Source organism: Ranitomeya imitator, chromosome 2 (assembly GCF_032444005.1).
Source record: "Ranitomeya imitator isolate aRanImi1 chromosome 2, aRanImi1.pri, whole genome shotgun sequence".
NCBI classification, from domain to species: domain Eukaryota; kingdom Metazoa; phylum Chordata; class Amphibia; order Anura; family Dendrobatidae; genus Ranitomeya; species Ranitomeya imitator.
Window position 1 is genome coordinate 472,776,860 of NC_091283.1, and position 23,085 is coordinate 472,799,944.

The 23,085-nt window shown below is 51.1% G+C and overlaps 1 protein-coding gene across 1 annotated transcript in view; it reads left to right on the forward strand.

Moving 5' to 3' along the window:
• The window catches only part of MAP3K3 (mitogen-activated protein kinase kinase kinase 3), a 47,752-nt gene that overhangs the window by 17,095 nt on the left and 7,572 nt on the right, over positions 1–23,085 (forward strand). The window contains exons 5-13 of the mRNA XM_069751267.1: positions 557–670; positions 1,299–1,416; positions 1,870–2,003; positions 2,139–2,212; positions 3,207–3,274; positions 3,354–3,446; positions 4,814–5,005; positions 5,090–5,238; positions 18,635–18,766. Coding sequence (XP_069607368.1) covers positions 557–670; positions 1,299–1,416; positions 1,870–2,003; positions 2,139–2,212; positions 3,207–3,274; positions 3,354–3,446; positions 4,814–5,005; positions 5,090–5,238; positions 18,635–18,766 — 1,074 coding nt within the window. The remainder of the gene's footprint in view (positions 1–556; positions 671–1,298; positions 1,417–1,869; positions 2,004–2,138; positions 2,213–3,206; positions 3,275–3,353; positions 3,447–4,813; positions 5,006–5,089; positions 5,239–18,634; positions 18,767–23,085) is intronic.

Below are 23,085 nucleotides of genomic sequence, written 5' to 3' on the forward strand. Positions count from 1 at the left end.
TGCTGCCACTAGCGGAAGAACTTTATGTAATGTCATCGTTCCCACCCCTGTGATTTCAGGTCAGATGGCGGCAGGGGTTGTAAGGTGGGTGGCCAGGCAAACGTTCTCAGCACTATAGGTACACGCATGCATTAGATGAACCTGGTCACCACCAGCCACCCATATAGAGTGTGTGGGGGTCCTGACTCCCCCTCATTCCACAACAGCAGATGCTAAGGGAAAGAGGGAGCATTCATGAGTCCTCATTCCCTACCCTGCTCTCCCTCTGCAGAGATATTCAGCAGACATGTCTGACAGCAGCCTGTTCTCCTCTCCATTATAAGAACACGGTCCTGCTCCTCTTAGACAGGTGGGAAGTTGGGGGATTGCTGTTAGCTGTCTTATGTCCTAAGATCATTAGACTGCTTTTCCCACTCCTTGTATTCACCAGGCTTTGATCACTAGATAGAAGAAAAACCATTTCCTTTCTTAGTGGCTTTGGGTATTGTGTGCATGTGGCCATGTGATACTATTAGTATATCTGCTCCTGTCTGATATCTCCTTCTCTTCTATGCAGCTGTCTATTCCCCTCCGAAGTCAGGATGATCTTGACAAGGCCGTGGATCTCCTAGATCGAAGTTCCAGTATGAAAAGTCTCCGGATTCTGCTCCTCTCCCATGACAGGAACCATGTATGACCCTCTTATGTGTATTGTGTTGTTTTGTCATTGCAAGGATCATGTCCGCTGATACTGAGTGAAGGATTCAAGTAAAGTGATGGCGAGGTATCCACACCAAACTTTTGTCAAGACATGCCAGTACAGGTTTCTGGTTTGCATGGTGTGTGCCTTCAATAAGGGGAGTGTCTGCCCCTGCAGTAGGGGGTGTCTGCCCCTGCAGCATTGATCTCTAGCATTTGAAGCTCCTCAAGTTCCAAAACTTCAACTTCCAGTATGCCCAAGCAGCTGGAGACCCTTACCCTATAGAAATGGCTTAGTGATCCTTGCTTTATATGTATATTGTTGCACGTTTGCTTCTGGGACGAGGAGACCATTACTGGTGCAAATCCCTATAGATCTCGGTGGCGATTTATTCCACATACATGAAGACTTCATTCGGAGAGGGCCAGGTGAATAGTTACAAGCGTCCTCATCCATCCTGGCAATAGTCTCTTTATGGTCCTAACTGTGACTGGAGATGTATATAAAGTCTTTTGCTATGTCCTAGTTACAGATCCACCACTAATAATGAATCTGTATATCCTGTATAGTACTTCTTCAAGAACCGAATTCAAACTACCTTTTTTTTCTCCCTCCATAGACATCCTCACCCCACTCAGGGGTCCAGAAACAGGTGCGGATTAAGGCCTCCCAGTCTTTGGGGGATGTCACTACAGCATATCATACTGCAGAGACCCGGAGCCGACATCTGTCAGTCAGTGAGTAATCGCCAGGGGTTTATCTGATCACGTCTGTCCTAGCAAGTTCCCTATATGATATTCTTGATTTCTGAAAGTGGTTTTGCAGTGCTACGATGACCTTCCTTGAGGATAAGTAATCACTTTAAGATCAGTGGGGGTTTGACACCAGGTACCCCCAAAAATAAGCTGTTACCACTTCTGGCAGTGACCGGGTGTAAACAGAGTACAAAGTGGAACCACTCTGTCTGTTAGCTACAGATCAGCTCCTATAGAAGAAAATGGTAGCCGATCTACAGAAAGCATAGTAAACGAATATAAAAGTAGTTCACAACCCATTTACAGGAAATCGAGGAATCTCTATTGTTCTCAAATGCATTCAGTTTTAGTTACAACATGTGAGTCAATACGAAATTTCATTTTTAATAACTCTGATATATTTCTACAAAAAAAATGTACATCTCCTGCTCGCAGGCTCTCAAAATGCTGGCCGCAGCTCCCCACCTCCTGGCTACGTCCCCGAGAGGCAGCAGAGGATTGCCCGACAGGGCTCCTATACCAGCATCAACAGCGAGGGCGAATTCATCCCCGAGACCAGCGATCAGTGTGTAAGTGGGGGCCAGGACACGTTCAGCTATCCTCCATTGTACAGGTCGTATGAATGATTATGGGAATTTGCCAAGATTGGATTCAGTAAATGCCTAATATTTCCAAAGCCATTAAACTTAATTTTTCTGATCTAGATGTTAGACCCACTGAGCAGTACAGAGAATTCAATATCCGGAAGCTGCCAGTCTCTGGACCAGTCGGAGGACAGGTATATATGATATACATAATACAGAGGACAGTATACATTTATACAGGGATGTGCAGCTGTTTAGAGACGGGGATAAAGTATAGCTGAAGATCTGAACTAGGGTTACACTTCACCACCTGGAAGAACTCACTGGTAAAATGGTTTGATAGGTTTGAAATTCTGTTTTGGCTAATTTAAAGGGATGCGTCACTTTTCAAGTATCCTCTGACCTGTCACTGAGATATGTCAGGCGATGTGGGGGTGTCCTGAAAATTGTTTAAGGGGTCTCTGTAATGCTCGTCCACTTTCAGTGAAGTGGATGGCAGTCACATTACAGGGACTTAGATATTCTCCTGACGGAGTGCAATTATCAGAGGGGCACTATAACACAGGTGGCATCTTCCTTCAGTGACATGCATATGGGGGGCTGACAAATCCATGGCTGAGGGTGCAGTCGGTGGTAATAAGGAAGTCTGAGGTTGGATTTAATCTTCCGGACCCTTTGTATCGCAAATATTCAATGCAGGAGACTTCGGACATCCCCTTCTTGCTCTATGTAGATAAAGGTGTCGACCATATGATCTCCTGATGCCTGTGATTTTGGTAATTCGTGTTACAGGGCTTCACGATTGAGTACTCTGCAGAGGTTTATGGGCTGAATCATTGGTCATTAGTAGTGATGAGCAAACGTTCTTGGATAACGTCTTATCTGAGCATTTTCGGGTGTTATTCAAGTATCTTGGGCGTGCTCGTATATTATGTTTGAGTCCCATGATCTGCGGCTGTTAGACAGCCTGAACACATGTGGGGATTCCTTAACAAACAAGCAATCCCTGTATGTGTTGTGTCTGTCTAACAGCCGCAGATCATGGGACTTGGACATAATATGCGAGCACGCCCAAGATACTCAGATAGCACCTGCGCATGTTTGGATAAGACGTTCTCCGAGCACGTTCGCTCATCACTAGTAGTGCCTCTGCGGCTTTTTAACTCTCTACCTTGTGTTACTTTCCAGCTCTTCGTTCAGGAAGTCTCGAATGTCAAGAGCTCAGAGTAACCCAGACAACAGGCAGGATTTCTCAGGTACTTATAGAGATATCTCCTCCCGCCAGTACTCCTGTTGGGGAATGCTAAGGTTTTCTCTCCCTTTTTTCCACTGCAGATCGGGAGAATCAATTCTATGATAAAGCTGGGAAGGGTGGGACGTATCCTCGTAGGTATCACGTATCCATTCACCATAAGGAATATACTGATGGTGAGTTCTTGAAGCTGAAAGGTCCTGACTTGAGGTTGCCTTGGTGACCCGATGTCATCATGACCACATCCGGGTCACCATACCTAGCAAAGTTGCTTGATCATAATTTCTTGTTCTTTTATGCTTGGTATAAAATTCTGTGAGGCACATGTGGTGTCAATATGATCCATTTTTCAGGATCTCGGGTTGGGTGAGGGCTTATTTTTTGTGTGTCGAGCTGACATTATTAATGATACCATTTTGGTGCAGATACGATCCTTTGATCGACCTTTATTGCATTTTATTGTAATGTTGCAGCAACCAAAAAAAAGTAATTCTGGCTTTTTGACTTTTTTGCTCGCTACGCCGTTTAGTGATTAGGTTAATCCTTTTTTTATATTGATAGATCAGGCGATTCTGAACACAGAGATACCAAATATGTGTATGTTTGATTTTTTTTTTAAATTTATTTTGGGTTGAAAGGGGGGCGATTTGAACTTCCGCAGAATTAATGAACATGCTGCGTTTTTTACCTTTATGCATTTTTTTCGCAGAAAAAAACGCAGCATGTGCACAAAAATTGCGGAATACATTAAAATGATGGGATGCTTAATGTAAGCTTTTTTAGCGTTTTTTCCGTGGAAAACGGATGGAAAAAATCCTGAAGGTGTGCACATAGCCTAAAAGACTCAGGTTCCAAATAAAAAACGTTATATATTAGTTACAGCTGATGCCATAATAAACCAAATCCCGTCCACTTATTAAATTCAAATTTCTTATTTAACAATTGACAAAAAGAAGAAAGGAGACACACGCATTAAGGAAGGGAAGGGGTACAGTAGTCCAAAAAGGTCCTAGCTAATGTTGAGTCTAGGAATAATCCCAGTTAGCCAAGATAGCATGAAATCTGTCCACATTCGCATTCTTTAATGCCATTCTACGCATATCGCCTATTCTAGTTAATAAGTTTTGGTAAGAGGGAGCAGTGGTCTGTTTCCGTTGGAGAGCGATGAAACACCGAGCTGCGGTTAACATATTCAATAATAACTTAGATGAGTTCTTCCTCATCCTTCTAGGAGAAACATTTAGGAAACAGACTGCAGGATCCAGCTCCGCTTCCACAAAAAAGTAGCTTTTTGTTTTAAAACTCTCACTAATTCCCAAAATCCGACCTCCCCAGGCCAAGACCAGAAGATGTGATATTGAGAACCAGTTGCTGAGCCACATCTCTAGCCAATATTCGGATACTAAGGGTTCAGTGTATTCAGAGCTCCCCCATAAATTGACTTGAGTTTTAACATGTCCTCCTGACTTTTGTAGCTGCAAACAAAATATACAAAATGAACAGCTTGTCTGTCCACTTTACTCAATGCATTGTTTGCTGTTAGGACGAAGAACCTACCCACGGATTCGGCGCCCTCAGGGCAATCTCTTCACCCTCGTGCCATCTAGTCGTTCTTTAAGCACTAATGGCGAGAACCTTGGCCTGTCAGTACAGTACCTGGAAGCCCGCAACCGACTGCGCAGTGCAGACAGCGAGAACACGCTGGGTGTGCCGGAGAGGAATGTGCCCACTAAATGTAAGATATTCACCCGTAGTCCGAGCCCTGGTTAGTGTCCTGTGCACAGTTTCTCTAGTTGTATTGTTGTATCTTCTTTTTCAGCACCAAGTGCTCCTATAAATTGGCGCCGGGGAAAGCTCCTTGGGCAGGGCGCCTTCGGTCGGGTCTATCTGTGCTATGATGTGGACATAGGACGGGAGTTGGCAGCTAAGCAGGTTCAGTTTGATCCAGAAAGTCCAGAGACCAGCAAGGTTTGTCATGTCGGCCTTGATAATGTGGCACATCCGCACTATATCTGCATCTGTGCTACATTCAGATTTGTCACAGTGTTTTATGCAGATTATACATTGCAACGGGCGAGATCCATTGTGAAACAGTCCAGTATAAATTGACATCCTGTTCAGCCATTTATTACTCTTGTTTCCTTTGCTTGTATACTTTATTTCTTTATCACTTCATTGGGGACACAGGACAACCATGGGTGTATGCTGCTGCTGCTAGGAGGCTGACACTATGCAAAAAAAGGAAAAGGCGTAGCTCCTCCCTGGCAGTATACACCCACCGACAGGCACCAAGTACCTCAGTTTGTGCTTAGTGTCTATAGGAGGCAGACCTGGATCTTCAGATCTGCTGCTAACCTTGATTTCTTTACAGGTTTTGTTGTTTTTATTAACGTTTTGGGTTTCTTTTCTTTATCGCCTCTCATTGGGGGACACAGGAACCATGGGGTGTATGCTGCTGCCACTAGGAGGCTGACACTATGCAAATAAAAAAGTTAGCTCCTCCTCTGCAGTGTACACCCCACCGACTGGCATTAAACTCTTCAGTTTAGCTTAGTGTCAGTAGGAGGTGGACACGGGTCTTTCATTAGACCCTTATCTACCTCAATGTGCGTCGTTTCTTTTCAGGTTTTTTCCAGAGGGATACAGGGTGAGCAGTCACACCTGTATTCCCACAATGCGGACTATGAGTACGGCGTGTACTGCCACCCCGTATCCTCATAGATCCCTCACCAGGACCAAGATCCTAGCACAGAAGCGTGCTCAGAAGTCCGGTCCTGGCTCCGTCCCCCACCCACTCGCCTACCAGAGCCTGTCGGTTGGAGGAGACGAGGACGTCCATCACAGCTCCGTGGACGTCTCAATCCCCTCAGGTTAGTAACGGCGTGGGATGTTTAGGTGAGTATTTCCCCTCCATTCCCCCGGGATCTTTTCTCCAGATGTCCCCCGGTCCTCCCTCATGGCGTTTATTTTAGAGGGATCCCAGGGACAGCCACAAGGGCAGTAACTCATTTTCCTCCTAAGCTCTCCTTCTTTGGCGGCCGCAGTTCTCTCCCTGCAGCCGCACAGCCACTATGTCTCCCTTACAGAGTCACAGCCTAGCAGGCTGCCGCGCCGCTTCCCCCTGCGGGTCTCACTGCTCGGTGGCCACAATGCGTCCTGTGTCTGCACGGTGTCCTTGGCAGGATGACATGCCACTTACTTTCTGCGGCGCTCCGGCGCCGCGATTCTCCGGCGGCGCTCCGGCGGCGCCGGCCTCTAATTTAGGTCCCGGCTTCTGCCGGGGCCTACTTCTGGCGCCGCGACCCAGCCACTTCCGCTTTCCCGGGCAGCCTTGGCAGGCTGCCGCTCTACTCAGTCCCTGCGGCGCACTGCTCCGGCGCCGCGGTTCCCTTCTCCGGCGGCGCCGGCCTCTAATTTAGGTCCCGGCTTAGGCCGGGGCCTACTTCCGGATTCTCGGCTCCTCACTTCCGGTTCTGCGGGCGGGCTTTTTCCCGCCCGACTTACTGTGCCCTGCCTACCGGTGCCCCTGCGTCTGGCTCCGCCCCCTTCCTCCTGGGACACTCGTCTGGTGTGAGCACCGCTTTGTACCGGCAGCAGCACCAGCTCTCGCAAGCGCACCCGCACTTTGCACGCATCTTCTGTGGGCACAGCTCTATCTGTGCTGAATACAGCTCCTCAGGGCACTCCATCGACAAGTGGGACATCTTCCAGGACCGGGTCCGTGAGTAGCTGCACTGCAGACTGACACCCCCCTCTCTGCCCACTGTCCCCTAACCCACTGGCATCTTCAGGGTCCCTCAAAATATCTACCTCTAAAGGGGGCCGCTCTCGTCCCCCTACCTCTTCATCTTCTGCCTTAGTCACGTACTTTGCATGTTCGTCCTGTAACTGCAAACTTCCCTCAGGTCAGTCCTCCCCGCTGTGTCAGTCCTGCAGCAACCCGATTGTTCACACCGCCCAGGATCCCCCGGCTGTTCCGCCCGAGAGTGATCCCCCCATCCCAGGCTGGGCCGCCTCTCTGTCACAATCGGTGGCCGATTTAACACGGGTATCTCAAACCCTAGTGTCCGTTCTGGATCGGTTACCCCTGCAGACCCCTGCAGTGGCCAGCGGGTTGCAGGAACCGCCGCCCGAGCCCTCCTTGATAAGCCACAAAAGGTCCAGACAGGAACGTCGGTCTGAGTCCTCTTCGCGCTCCATCTCGCCGCTCGGCCCTCCCCCGCGGTTGGTGTCCCACCGATCCTCCTCCCCTGAGTCAGGCGAGGCATTATCTGATGCGCCCTCGGAGGATATTTCGGAGCTGGATCCTAACCAAATCGCCACCATGAGTGAGACAGTCCAGAACCTCATTGGGGCAATAAACCAAACCTGTGGCATCAAGGATCCCTCTACGGAACCCGCAGATCAGGCGGTTTCGTTTAGACGGGCCAAACCACCTTCTAAATTTTTCGCTCCTCATCCTGAATTCGAGGGGAAAACGCCTGGGCGTGCTATATCCTTTTTCTCCAGAACTTACCGCCAATTGGACGGTCTCTCCCTCGGTGGATCCACCTGTGTTCAGGCTGTCCACCAACACGGTGCTTCCTCTGTCCGGCGGAGCATCTCTGAAGGATTCTAACGATAGAGTTATAGAATCCTTCGCAAAATCTGCTTTTGAAGCAGCTTCAGCGGCTCTATGTCCAGCTTTTGCGTCCACTTGGGCTTCAAAATCCATCTCAAAATGGGCCAAGGATCTTCGGCGAGGTATCCTGGACGGGGCGCCTCCCGCGGAACTTGCCAACCAGATTTCCCACGCTGGTGAATACCTGGTTTCCGCCTCCCTGGATGTCGCGTCTTGTGCGGCTCAAGCTTCCAGCAATGCCGTTGCCATCCGCCGGACCGTTTGGCTCAAGGCCTGGCAGGCGGACTTGTCCTCCAAAAAGTCCCTCACTAGTCTGCCCTTTCAGGGCTCTCGTCTCTTTGGTTCCCAGTTTGACCAAATAATTAAGGACGCCACCGGGGGTACAAGTTCTCTTCTCCCCCAGGCTAAGCCTCGTCGCCCTCCTCCTAGACGACAGTTTCGTTCTTTTCGGCCTTTTCGTCGCTTTGCTGCGTCAAACTCCTTTTCCCAGCAGCAACAGAGGCCACAGGCACGTCAAGAGAAGAAGGCGGTGTCCTTTAGGCCCACTCCGTCCTGGCGTCCTCGCTTCTCCCAGGGTAGATCCTCCAGGCCCAGGACTGGAAGATCCACCTCGGCATGACTCTCGGCAAGACTCCAGCCCAACTCCCAGATTGGGCGGCCGTCTTCTCCTTTTCAGGGACGTCTGGATTTCCGCAGTGGAGGATGCATGGGTCAGGGAAGTTGTATCCTCGGGATACAAAATAGAGTTCGCTTCCCGACCTCGGGATCGTTTCTTCCAATCCCGTCCTCCAAGAGATCCCGCTCTAGTTCCGGGCTTCTTCTCAGCCATCGCTTCTCTGCTCAAATCCGGGGTAATCGTTCCCGTCCCAGAAAAAGAACGCTTCACGGGTTTCTACTCGAATCTTTTTGTGGTACCGAAAAAAGACGGCAAGGTTCGCCCCATTCTGGACCTCAAATTGCTGAACAGGAGAGTTCGCCTGAGACACTTCAGAATGGAATCCCTTCGTTCAGTAATTGCTTCCATGGAGGCTCAGGAGTTTCTATGCTCAATAGATATCCAGGACGCCTACCTCCATGTCCCGATATTTCCCGGACATCACCGTTTCCTGCGCTTCGCAGTGCAACGAGATCATTTTCAGTTCGTCGCCCTGCCGTTCGGTCTCGCAACCGCGCCAAGGGTGTTCACGAAGATCATGGCGGCGCTGATGGCCATCTTGAGAGTCAGAGGCTTGGTCCTATTTCCATATCTCGACGACATCCTCATCAAGGCTCCGTCCTTTGCTCAGGCCCACGAAAGCCTGTCCATTGTTCTCGACACCTTAGCCCGTTTCGGGTGGCTGGTCAACCGGAAGAAGTCCTGCCTTATTCTTAGAAAGTTATAAAAGGCTAGCACTCGACAGTTCTGAAGGTGACGGTGCAAATGAACGGAACCCGTGGTCCTCTCAATCATAGAACGTAAAATCACTGCACTCGTACGATGAAGAGATTCAATTCATGTGGATGCTTTTATTAGATAAATGTTCAGGTGAAGCGATAAGTACAAAAAACGTTTCGGCCAGCCCGTGGCCTTGATCACTAAATCGCCTTAGGTAGTAGATTCTTCCCTTGCATGCGTGAATGTTGCTGCTGGGGTGTCAGCCAAGAGAAAAAAAAGGTAAACAACCTTAGTATTAATGATGTCGTAGTCACCGTGGTGGAGGGCAGACTGGTGTATATCAATGGCTCTGCGCTTTAAGGGACCAGCCTGAGTACAAATAGGATACCTTGGGAGAGTACAACCAATCATGTGGGGAGATTCGTATGGCTTAGTGGTACTGGTGCCGTAGTCGCCGTGGTGCAGGGCAGACAGGTCTATGTACCTTATGCTGTGCGCTATAGGAGACCAGCCAGAGCAACACTTGAATACCTTTGAGGAGTACAACCAGTACTGTGGGAAGATTTGTGTAGCTGCTGGGTTGTGGAGCCAGTCAAAGCCAATGTATAATGAGCTAAACCACCGGAATAGGGGAACCAATGTCAATCCGTCCTCAGAAGTCCGTGGAGACAGGTGGCCAGGACCAGCGTTGGTGGGCAAGTGGGAAAGGCAGACACTAACAGTGTCACTGTGTGGGGTAGCGCTACCCCACACAGTGGCCGAAACGTTAAGGCCACGGGCTGGCCGAAACGTTTTTTGTACTTATCGCTTCACCTGAACATTTATCTAATAAAAGCATCCACATGAATTGAATCTCTTCATCGTACGACTGCCTTATTCCTTCTCAGCGCATCATCTTTCTGGGCTTTTCGACACTCGTCAGAGCAGAGTCTTCCTTCCCAAAGACAAGAGATTCACTCTTTGTCGGGACATACGCTTGCTCCAGGGTCCTCGGCCTCCCTCCCTCCGTTCGGCCATGAAGGTTCTGGGGAGGATGGTAGCTACATTGGAAGCGATTCCCTTCGCCCAATTCCATTCGCGACCCCTTCAGCAAGCCATTCTGTCTCAGTGGGACAGGTCGGTCTTCTCCCTGGATCGGCCGATCAGACTCTCCTTTCGGGTCAAGCGGTCTCTCAACTGGTGGCTGACGTCACCTCTCATCTCCCAGGGCAGGTCCTTCCTTCCGGTTCACTGGCAGGTGGTGACAACGGACGCCAGCCTGATCGGCTGGGGTGCGGTTTTTCGCCACCTGACGGTTCAGGGCCGTTGGTCGCCGCAGGAGTCATCTCTGCCAATCAACGTCCTCGAAATTCGGGCCATCTTTCTGTCCCTCCGCCACTGGGAAAGGATCCTCAGGGGCCTTCCAGTCCGGATCCAGACGGACAACGCCACGGCTGTGGCATATGTCAACCATCAGGGGGAACTCGGAGCTCCTTGGCCCTTGCCGAGGTATCCAAGATCCTCCTTTGGGCAGAGGCAATGGTTCCGGTGATATCCGCGGTGCATATCCCCGGCGTGGAAAACTGGGCCGCCGACTTCCTCAGCCGCGAGGGCCTCGCGGCAGGGGAATGGTCCTTGCATCCGGAGGTCTTCCATCAGATTTGTCTTCGATGGGGAACTCCGGATGTGGATCTCACGGCGTCTCGAATCAACAGGAAGGTTCCGCAGTTCGTCTCCAGGTCCCGCGATCCTCTCACAGTGGGCGTCGATGCTCTGGCCATTCCTCGGTCACAGTTCGAGCTGCCCTACCTGTTCCCACCCCTTCCATTACTTCCCAAACTATTGAAAAAGATCAAAGCGGAAGGGGTGCCGGTCATCCTGATCGCACCGGATTGGCCCAGGAGAGCTTGGTTCGTCGAGCTCGTCAACCTTCTCGCGGACGCTCCCTGGCGCCTTCCAGACAGGCCCGATCTGCTGTCCCAGGGTCCGATCTGCCACCCGAATTCGGTCGCTCAGTTTAACGGCATGGCTGTTGAGACCGCGGTTCTAAGAGCGTCCGGCCTTTCGGACCGGGTGATTCACACCATGATTCAGGCTCGGAAGCCTTCGTCTTCCAGGATCTACTACCGCACCTGGAAGGCCTACTTCCGTTGGTGCGAGTCCAACCGCGTTCCGCCTATGGTTTTTTCCCTGCCTTCTCTTTTGGCCTTCCTTCAGGCAGGACTGGATTCGGGCCTGGCTCTTAGTTCCCTGAAGGGTCAGGTCTCTGCGCTTTCCATTCTCTTTCAGAAGACCTTGGCCTCTCGGCCACAGGTTAAGACCTTCTTTCAGGGGGTAGCCCACGCCGTCCTGCCGTACAGGGTCCCTGTGGAGGCATGGGACTTAAACCTGGTACTGGACATTCTGAAGGTTTCTCCCTTTGAACCTCTTAGGGAGATTCCGCTATCAGTTTTATCGTGGAAGGTGGCCTTTCTTGTGGCCATCACGTCCATTCGCCGCGTTTCCGAGCTGGCGGCCCTGTCATGCCGTCCTCCGTTTTTGGTCATTCACCAGGACAAGGTGGTCTTCCGGCCCCCACCTTCTTTTCTTCCTAAGGTGGTTTCCACCTTCCACCTCAACGAGGACATCGTTCTACCTTCCTTTTGTCCAGCTCCGACTCATCGTCTGGAGCGATCGTTAAACAAGTTGGACCTTGTAAAGGGCAGTGAGGATCTATCTGGACAGAACGTCCACTTTCCGGAAGACAGATTCCTGATGGCACGCGCAGAGGCCAACCGGCTTCTAAAGCGACTATTGCTCGCTGGATCAGAATGGCAATTTTGGAGGCTTACCGGGTCAAGAACAGAGTGCCCCCTCCTGGGATTAAGGCTCACTCTACCCGGGCAGTCGGCGCCTCCTGGGCGGTGCACCACAGGGCTTCCGCCCTACAGCTTTGCAAAGTGGCAACTTGGTCTTCCATCCACACGTTCGCCAAATTCTACAAGGTCCATACCTACGCTTCGGCGGACGCCAGCCTAGGCAGAAGGATTTTGCAGGCGGCAGTGGTGAGTCCTCTGACCTGATGGAAGTCTGTTTTTCCCACCCGTGGGACTGCTTTGGGACGTCCCATGGTTCCTGTGTCCCCCAATGAGAGGCGATAAAGAAAACAGGATTTTTGGTTGCTTACCGTAAATTCTGTTTCTTGAAGCCTCCATTGGGGGACACAGCTCCCTCCCAATGTTTTTGTTATATGTTCTCTGACTGTTCTCACGTTTACAGTTCTCAAGTTTGTGGTTATGGTTTTTCAACCTTGTTCTTTCTCCTACTGCTTTCTCACTAACTGAAGAGTTTAATGCCAGTCGGTGGGGTGTACACTGCAGAGGAGGAGCTAACTTTTTTATTTGCATAGTGTCAGCCTCCTAGTGGCAGCAGCATACACCCCATGGTTCCTGTGTCCCCCAATGGAGGCTTCAAGAAACCGATTTTACGGTAAGCAACCAAAAATCCTGTTTTTCAGATCACAGCATTCAGGGTGTAATCTCTCACCCTGCCTCCCCAGGAGGGCGGCTGAGCGAGCAGTGTGGTGTCGTCCGCATTGCAGCTCTCAGACCGCCGGTAGGACATTATCCTCTGTCACCCTTCCAGGTGCTCCAGGGTCTTTATGGTGGCGGTCCTTGCCAAACAGTCCCCCTCACCCCTCTCCTTGGAGAGGGCTGAGAGGAAGACGGTGGTCACCAGCGGTGACCCTCCCCCTTTTCTTTAGGGTCGAGGCCGTCTTTTGGACGAAGGATTCCGTTTCCAGCGACCCCTCTCTCATTGGGCCCCTGGACGATCCTCTCCCCACTCTATCTGTGGAACCGGACATGCAGGTACCAGCGCTTCAGCAGCAGCTCCACCGCAGCAGTATCACCCCTCCCCCTGACTAGATGTACAGAGTCCCAGCTGTTTTACTTTCACTTTCACCGCTGCGGCCAGCCACGCCCCTTCCTCGGGCTTGCTTTTTCAGCGCTCTTTTCATCCTCCACTCAGGATTGCTCTTACATCTCGGGCACACCCTTCCTTTTCGGTGCGGCCCAATCGGGAGCCTTGGCTTATTCCTCTCAGCACAGCACACTTCCTGCCTTAGCAGCTCTGTGCACAGGAGACATCGTGCTTTGGGGGACACAGTCAACTCTGCTCTGCGGTGCGGTAGGATTGCGACGCTATATTGGCCCCTCCCTAGGTATTATCCATACCACTGTAGGCCCCTTAGTCTTTTCTGTAGTATAGTGCTGCAGAATATCCTTATGTCCAACTCTTCTGGAACCTTCCCTACGAAACCTACCATAACTCACTACGCCTGTGCTCGTTGTAAGATAAAGTGGTCAGTAGGCCAATCGTCGCCTCTCTGCCAGTCCTGCAGTCCTCCTGCCATGTCTGCCCCGCAGGAAGCTTCTGACTCTCGGGATGGGGGCGCTCCCCCTGAGTGGGCCGTTCGTATCTCGCAGTCGGTCTCTGATTTGACTAATGTATCTCAGTCCCTGGTCCAGGCGCTTGAACGTCTTCCACAGCTTCCTTCAGCCACCAGTGCTCCGACCGTCTCCCATGGCGAGTCGGCCGCACCTGACCCTGAACCACAGGGAGACAAATCAGCAAGCCGCTCTAGAAAGAGGTCTCTGTCTGGCTCTTCATCTGGTTCTCCGGGTCCCTCCGCAGCGCTGAAACTGCTTTCCTCCTCCCAGTTCCCCTCTTCGGAGGAGGACATTGGGTCTGATGTGGATTCCCAGTCCGGTTCTGACTCCGATTCAGACCAGGCTTCTAGCGTGCAGGCTGTCGTAGATAGTCTTATTTCGGCTATCTCGCAGACCCTCAAACTAAAACAAGACGAGGTTTTCCCCCAGGATTCCTCTGTCTCTTTTAAGCGGGTGAAGCATCCCTCTCGCTCCTTTCCTACCCATGATGAGTTTGAGTCTACCCTGTCTAAACACTGGGAACATCCTGAAAAACGTTTTTCGGGTAGAAAACATCTGGACATGCTCTATCCCTTTAGCGCCGATTTTCTCTCCAAGTGGGCTGAGTCTCCCAAGGTCGATCCGCCGATCTCCCGTCTTTCTTCCAAGATGGTTCTTTCCTTACCGGACGGTGCGTCGCTTAAGGACGCATCGGACAGACAAATTGAGGCACTGGCCAAGTCAGCTTTCGAGGCAACGGGTGCTTCCCTCTGTCCCAGATTTACTTCCACCTGGGTGGCTAAGGCCATCTCTGCCTGGGCCAAGATCCTCCGTCGGGGCATTTTGGCTTCGGCCTCCCCTACCGAGCTGGCTGACCTCGCAGACCAGATTAACCACGCAGGGAAATACCTTCTCACTGCCTCCATAGATGCAGCAGCCTGTTCGGCCAGGGCAAGCAGCAACATTGTCGCTATTCGCCGCATCCTTTGGCTCAAAGCATAGAATGCAGATGCTACTTCCAAAAAGTCTCTCACCAACTTGGCGTTTCAAGGTTCCAGGCTTTTTGGTGCTCGTCTGGATCAAATTATCTCAGACGCGACTGGGGGCAAGAGTACCTCTCTCCCCCAGTCCAAGCCAAAACGCTTCTTTAACCCAAAGGGTCCTCGAACATTTCGCCCCTTTTGTCCGTTTGCAGCCTCAGATTCCTCATCGCAACAAGAGCGACCCGCTACCACGGGTGAACGTAGAAAACCCTCTTACAAGCCAGCTCCCATGTGGAGATCCAGGGCTCCACCTCCCAGGTCTTCCGGACCTCGTTCCAACAGATACCGTTCGAAGTGATGGGTCGCCCCCACCTGGGAGTCTTTCCAGGGTGGGAGGCAGGCTTCTTCTCTTCAAAGACACCTGGCTGTCAGTGATCAGCGACGCCTGGGTCAGAGAGATTATTACCTCCGGGTACAAGATAGAATTTTCTACCCTCCCGGAAAATCGCTTCTTTCTCTCTCGTCCCCCAAAGCAACCGTCCCATTTACCCAGCTTGCTTCAAGCCGTAACGTCTCTGGTCGCCGCCGGAGTCATAGTTCATGTTCCTTCCGAAGAACATTTTTCCGGGTTCTACTCGAACCTTTTTGTAGTCCCACATAAGAATGGGTCTCTTCGCCCTATCCTGGATTTGAAGCTTCTGAACCGCCACGACCGACCTCGCCACTTCAGAATGGAATCCCTGCGGTCAGTGATCGCAGCCATGGAACCCGGGGAGTTTCTCTGCTCGGTCGACATTCAAGATGCGTACCTTCATGTTCCCATCTGTGTACGGCATCAGAGATTCCTTCGGTTTGCAGTCGAAGACAATCACTACCAATTCACGGCTCTCCCTTTCGGTTTAGCGTCTGCCCCCAGGGTCTCCACCAAAATCATGGCGGCGGTCATGGCTCTCCTCCGTTCCAGGGGGATCCTCGTTATCCACTACCTGGACGATCTGTTGATCAAGGGGCCCTCTCGTCTAGACTGTGCTCAGTCTCCAGGTCTCTCTGGACACCGTGACCCGTCTCGGCTGGATTATCAACCGGACCAAGTTCTCCCTGATTCCGTCCCAACGACTGTCCTTCCTGGGCATTGTGTTCGACACGAACTTAGCTCGGGTCTTCCTCCCAGAGGACAAGTTCTCAGTGCTCCTCAAGGCGGTCCGCCTTCTCAAACGCCCAGCTCCCCAGTCGCTTCGGTTCTGCATGGGAGTCCTGGGAAAGATGGTGGCCTCCTTGGAGGCTGTTCCTTACGCCCAGTTCCACACCCGCCCCCTCCAGCTATTCCTCCTATCCACCTGGAACAGGTCTTTGGACTTCCTGGACCGTCCCGTCCACCTTCCCCTCCAGGTCCGTCAGTCCCTAATCTGGTGGACGCTGTCCTCCTCTCTCCTGAGAGGAAGATCATTTCTTCCCCTTCAGTGGCAGGTCATGACCACCGATGCCAGCCTTCTCAGGTGGGGAGCAGTCTTCCGACAGCACACGGCTCAGGGCCGTTGGACCACCCAGGAAGCTCTCCTTCCCATCAATCTTCTGGAGATCAGGACAATCTTCCTTGCGCTAATCCACTGGCAGTCTCTTCTGACGAATCTTCCCGTCTGCATCCAGTCTGACAACGCCACAGCTGTGGCGTACTTAAACCACCAGGGCGGGACTCCCAGCGGCCAAGTAATGGCAGAAGCGGCAAAGATTCTTCGGTGGGCGGAACGCCACGTTCCGGCCATATTAGCCGTTCATATCCCCGGGGTCGAAAACTGGGCAGCCGACTTCCTCAGTCCCCAGGGCCTAGCAGCGGGCGAGTGGTCTCTCCACCCCGCAGTCTTCGATCAAGTTTGCCTTCGCTGGGGTACGCCAGACGTCGACCTTTTGGCATCCCGGATGAACCACAAGGTCCCTCAGTTTGTCGCCAGATCCCGGGACCCTCTTGCCGTCGGCCACGACGCTCTGGTAATTCCATGGTTTCAGTTTCCCTACCTGTTCCCACCTCTTCCCTTGATTCCAAGGGTGGTAAAGATCATCAAGTTGGAAGGGATTCCAGTCATACTGATAGCGCCGGACTGGCCAAGGCGGCCGTGGTACGCCGAGCTCGTAAACATGCTCGCGGACACTCCTTGGAGAATCCCGGATCGGCCAGACCTTCTCTCGCAGGGACCTCTCTACCACCAGAGTTCTCAGTCGCTGAGAATGGCATGGATGTTGAGGCCGCAGTCTTGAAGAACTCTGGTCTCTCTCCCCAGGTCATACAGACCATGATCAGAGCCAGAAAACCGGCGTCTTCTCGTATCTACCATAGGTACTGGAAAGCGTTCTTCCGGTGGTGTGAAACTAATGAAGTTTTTCCAATGTCCTTTTCTCTTCCGGAGCTTCTCGGTTTCCTCAAGTCTGGTCTCGATTCGGGCTTATCCCTCAGCACACTCAAGGGACAAGTGTCTGATCTGTCGATCCTCTTCCAGAGTGATCTTTCCTCCATTCAGCAGGTTCGGACTTTTCTACAGGGAGTTGCGCATATCGCCCCTCCTTTCCGTCTTCCCTTGGAACCTTGGGACCTTAACCTGGTCCTTGGTGCTCTTCAGGCTACTCCCTTTGAGCCTCTTCAGGACGTGCCCTTTTCCCTTCTCTCTTGGAAGGTCGCCTTCCTCATTGCCATTACATCTATCAGGAGGGTCTCCGAGTTGGCAGCCCTGTCATGCCGTTCCCCCTTCCTGATTCTTCATCGGGATAAGGTGGTTCTTAGACCGGTTCCCGAATTCCTTCCCAAGGTGGTCTCGGCTTTCCATATCAACGAGGACATTGTCCTTCCATCATTTTGCCCTTCTCCGGCTCATCCTTTGGAGAAATACCTTTACAAGCTTGACGTGGTCGGGGCCATTCGGGTCTATCTTTCTAGAACCGCTCCTTCCCGTCAATCCGATTCTCTCCTTGTCGTTTCCGAGGGTCGTCGGAAGGGCCTTCAAGCGTCTAAATCCACTATCTCGCACTGGATTCGCTCGGCAGTTTCAGAATCGTACCATGTTCATGAGGCACGTCCTCCTCCAGGGGTGCGAGCTCACTCCACCAGAGCTGTCGGAGCTTCTTGGGATGTTCGCCACCAGGCCTCCGCCTTGCAAGTTTGCAAGGCCGCAACCTGGTAGTCTTTGCACACGTTTACGAGGTTCTATCGGGTTCATACGCAAGCCTCGTCCGATGCTGGTCTTGGTAGGAAGGTACTGCAGGCGGCGGTCGCACACCGGCCGACCTGAGACCTTTTCTCATTTCCTTTCTACCCACCCTTTTCCGGGACTGCTTTTGGACGTCCCATGGTTGTCCTGTGTCCCCCAATGAAGCGATAAAGAAAGAGGGATTTTTGGTACTTACCATAAAATCTCTTTCTTGGAGCCTTCATTGGGGGACACAGCACCCTCCCTACTTGTTTGTTCTGGTACCGTGTTGGGGCCTGGAGGCCCTAGTTGAGTTGGTACTTTTACTATTATGAGTTCTGTCGCTTCTGCTGCTTTTTGCACTAACTGAGGTACTTGGTGCTTGTCGGTGGGTGTATACTGCCAGGGAGGAGCTACGCCTTTTCCTTTTTTTGCATAGTGTCAGCCTCCTAGCAGCAGCAGCAGCAGCATACACCCATGGTTGTCCTGTGTCCCCCAATGAAGGCTCCAAGAAAGAGATTTTACGGTAAGTACTAAAAATTCCTCTTTTTGTACGCTGTGGATTTAAACTATTCTGCAGCTCCATTTGCAGTTTTACTTCAGATTTTTCCATGTACAAATCCAGATGGAAAATCCACACTGTATATACCTTAATTCATTTTCAGACCATGACCTCAAGAAACATTGCAGCAAACTGTGCTGTGTGACCATGACCTAAGACGCCCAACATCTGTCAGTGCTTCCGTCCTATACTGCCGTGTGCTATCAATCTGTAGTGACTTTACCGCGGATATCGAACGTGTCTTCTGCTTGTTCTGCAGGAGGTCAGTGCACTGGAGTGTGAGATCCAGCTGCTGAAGAATCTGCATCATGAAAGAATAGTACAGTACTATGGGTGTTTACGGGACAAATGCGAGAAGACGTTGACGATTTTCATGGAGTATATGCCAGGGGTGAGTGGCACATATATACACTCTTGGGCTGAAATGAGCAGTTAACAGTTAATAATGCATCCGAAAAGCCTAAATTAGTCTAGACGGCCTTTAGTATTCAAGACTACAACATATTGCTGTCTGTTTAGGAAACCAGTCTGTAAACCCTTTAAATGGATTGTCGTCGTATTTTAATGAGCACCCTGTAATGCTACATGTAGTGGCGCTCTAGGAGAATGGAGCATATACTGCCATATTAGTACATTAACCCCTTCATGACCTTGGGATTTTTCGTTTTTCCGTGTTCGCTTTTCACTCCCCTCCTTCCCAGAGCCATAACTTTTTTATGTTTCCGTCAATTTGGCCATGTGAGGGCTTATTTTTTGCGGGACGAGTTGTACTTTTGAACGACATCAATGGTTTTAGCATGTCGTGTACTAGAAAACGGGAAAAAAATTCAAAGTGCGGTGAAATTGCAAAAAAAGTGCAATCCCACACTTGTTTTTTGTTTGGCTTTTTTGCTAGGTTCCCTAAATGCTAAAAATGACCTGCCATTATGATTCTCCAGGTCAGTACGAGTTCATAGACACCTAACATGTCTAGGTTATTTTTTATCTAAGTGGTGAAAAAAAATTCCAAACTTTGCTAAAAAAAAAAAAAAAAAAAAAAAAAAATTGCGCCATTTTCCGATACTCGTAGCGTCTCCATTTTTCGTGATCTGGGGTCGGTTGAGGGCTTATTTTTTGCGTGCCAAGATGACGTTTTTAATGATAGCATTTTGGTGCAGATAAGTTCTTTTGATCGCCCGTTATTGCATTTTAATGCAATGTCGCGGCAACCTAAAAAACGTAATTCTGGCGTTTCAAATTTTTTTCTCGCTACGCCGTTTAGCGATCAGGTTAACTCTTTTTTTTTTTAATTGATCGGGCGATTCTGAGCGCGGCGATACCAAATATGTGTAGATTTGTTTTTTTTTTATTGATTTATTTTGATTGGGGCGAAAGGGGGGTGATTTAAACTTTTATATTTTTTTTTTTATTTTTTTCACATTTTTTTAACTTTTTTTTTTTTTTTTAACTTTTGCCATGCTTCAATAGCCTCCATGGGAGGCTAGAAGCAGGCACAACTCGATCGCCTCTGCTACATAGCAGCGATCTGCTGATCGCTGCTATGTAGCAGAAATGGAGGTGTGCTGTGAGCGCCGACCACAAGGTGGCGCTCACAGCCACCGGTGATCAGTAACCATAGAGGTCTCTAGGACCTCTATGGTTACCATCCTGACGCATTGCTGACCCCCGATCATGTGACGGGGGTCGGCGATGACGTCCTTTCCGGCCGCCCGGCCGGAAGCGGTAGTTAAATGCCGCTGTCTGTGTTTGACAGCGGCATTTAACTAGTTAATAGGTGCAGGCAGATCGCGATTCTGCCCGCGCCTATTACGGGCACATGTCAGCTGTTCAAAACAGCTGACATGTCCCGGCTTTGATGCGGGCTCACCGCGGAGCCCTGCATCAAAGCAGGGGATCTGACCTCGGACGTACTATCCCGTCCGAGGTCAGAAAGGGGTTAATGTTTAGGAAACCCAATATACAGGGACTCCATATAATCATCTTTTCATTTGGGATCCAGTAAATGGTTGTCTAAAGTTGAAAATCCCCTCAAAGGGAACATGTCACTGTGTTTTCCCCATATACAGCAGGACCAGCACCTTTCAGAAATCTTATAGCATTCTGGTATGCTGTACATATGTCCCCAATGTGCTCTGAAAAAAAAGAGCTTTTATTATACTCTTATGCCCAGCGGTCCGGTCTGATTGGCGTCTCTGGTCATGATCCGGCCCCTTATCTCTTCTTATGATTGTCGTTCTCCTTGCTTCGTGTGGCTGCTGCTTCCTACGTCCTCCACACAGTGCCCCCCCCCCCCAATCCTGGGCGGGCAGGTGCACTTCTATTGCCGAAGGCCGAGAGCAAAGTACTGTAGTGCGAATGCGCTGACTTTACCTACAAGTCATTGTCGTGCTTCAGTCTTTCCCGGCCCATGAGCACTGTAGTACTTTGCTTTGCCTTCGGCAGGGCAGAGAGAAAATCTCTGTGTGGATGGTGGAAGATGCATCATCCACAGAAGCAGGGAAGGATGACTGCAACCGCAAGAAAACACGAGGCACCTACCGGACTGTGTCATCTGTGTAATAAAAGCTTTGCGCCTTACCGAGTGGATTGGGGACGTATGTACAGTATTCTAGAATGCTGCTGTGACACAGGGCTTACAGGTGCTGGCAATACTTCTATAGGGGAAAACCTGATGATGGGTACCCTTTAAGGACATAACGCAAGTGCAGAATTTCAGTCTAATAATAATTTCTCCTTCGCCTCATTGGGGGACACAGACCATGGGTGTATGCTGCTGCCACCAGGAGGCTGACACTAAGTAACACAAAGAAAGTTAGCTCCTCCCCTGCAGTGTACACCCTCCTGCTGGCCCCCAGCTAACCAGTTCTTGCTTAGTGTCCGTAGGAGGCACACGGACGGGTCTGCTATTCAGACCCAAAGATTTTACCTTTTTTCCTTTTTACCTTTTTACCTTTTACAACGGACGAAGGGGGCGACAGATTCTTTCATGGTCCGATCTCCCCCGAACCAACAACAGGCGAGCACGGGAGTTTCACCTCTCCGTATCCTCTCCTGTGACGTGGGAAGCCACTGCCTGAGCTGATTTTAGGGGCGACGGGCCTCTTCATGGGCACCGATCTCCCCCCTCCCTTATCAGACGAGCACTGGAGTTTCACCTTCAGTATCCTCCTCTGCAGCCAGGCCTATTGCCGGACATTCAGCCCTGTCCACCAGGTTTTACCCTCGGCTGTACAGAGGCACCTTCCAACGTGGCGTCCGAGCAGCCCCCACTGCATCACCACTGAAAAAGCGGATGATGGAAGGAGGCAGACAGTTCCTCTCCACCTCTCTTCTGCAGGTATGGTGGATGGAGGCTCCCCAACCCTACACCGTCCTATCTTCCCGGGCACAGCTCCTACCTGTACGGGGTAAGTGCACGTTAATAATTGACTTTTTTGGCGGTCATAGGTGGGCTCCATAGCGGCAGGGTCCCCACAGAGCTTCGCGGTCCCTTTCCATTCAGTCCGCGGGTGCGCGCCGGCCGACTCTATAAATTTAGTCCCCGGCTTCGGCCCTGTTTAGGCCGCATTCCGGGAAGCCCCGCCCCCCGCCGACTTTACTCTAGCGGCTCCGCCCCCCTATTCTGGCGCTTCTCGGGCAGGACGAGATCTCGGCGGCCATCTTCTCCCTGACCTCAGGAAGGGGCTGCGGAGTTTCCGGCCCCTAGTTCTTCTGGAAGGGGCTGCTGCCGGCGGTTTTCAGCGCTGAGGTCAGCGCTATTCCAGACGGGGGACTCAGAATCCCGGTAAGGTGAATCGCTCCCCTCCCCCGCAAATCCGCACGTCCGGCAGCATAAAGGGACTAACATCACGGTTTTAAATACTTGGGACCCGCATTCTCTGGGGCTCAGGTCCCCTGGTCTTTAAGTCTCGTGCCCAGTAGCCGCTGGGCTTGTCTCATGCCCAGTAGTCGCTGGGCTTATAGGTGCATCCCCAGTCTTTTTCCATGGTTTTTCTCATGAACCCTTCACCAGATTCCCTGGTCTTAAGAGTTCCCTAGTGTAAAAGGGGCACATTACCAGCAGAGCCGGTCACCTTTCTCATAGTGCTTAATCAATTGCTCAGGAGCCTTCGCTGCGCCTATCCTGGCTCCTCCCAGAGTACCTAGTTCCCCTCCTGGGATTCCATCTCTGGCATTATCCTTTTAAAAGATGCCCCGGTCTTGTCCAGCATTCCTGGTCTTAAAGGAGCATGACCAGCATTCCCGGTCTTAAAGGCACACGACCACATATGACAAGTATGCCCTGGCCTTAAGGGCACGTGACCAGCATGCCGTGGTCTTAAAGGTACGTGACTAGTATGCCCTGGCCTTCAAAACACGTTACCAGTATTTCCTGGTCTTAATGACTCATGACCAGTATGCCCTGGTCTTAAAGGCACGTGACCAGTACTCTTCGGTCTTAAACGCTAGTGACCAGTATGCCCTGGTCTTAATCTCCCATGACCAGTACGCTCATGACCAGTATGCTCTGGTCTTAAAGGCACATGACCAGTATGCCCTGGTCTTAAGGCGTTTGTCCAGCATGCCGTGGTTTTTAAAGGTGACCAGTACACGGGGACTTCTACTCTCCTGCTTTTAAAGGTACTCGACCAGTATGCCCTGGTCTTAGAGACACGTGACCATTATACCCTGGACTTAAAGGCACATGTCCAGTATGCTCTGGTCTTATAA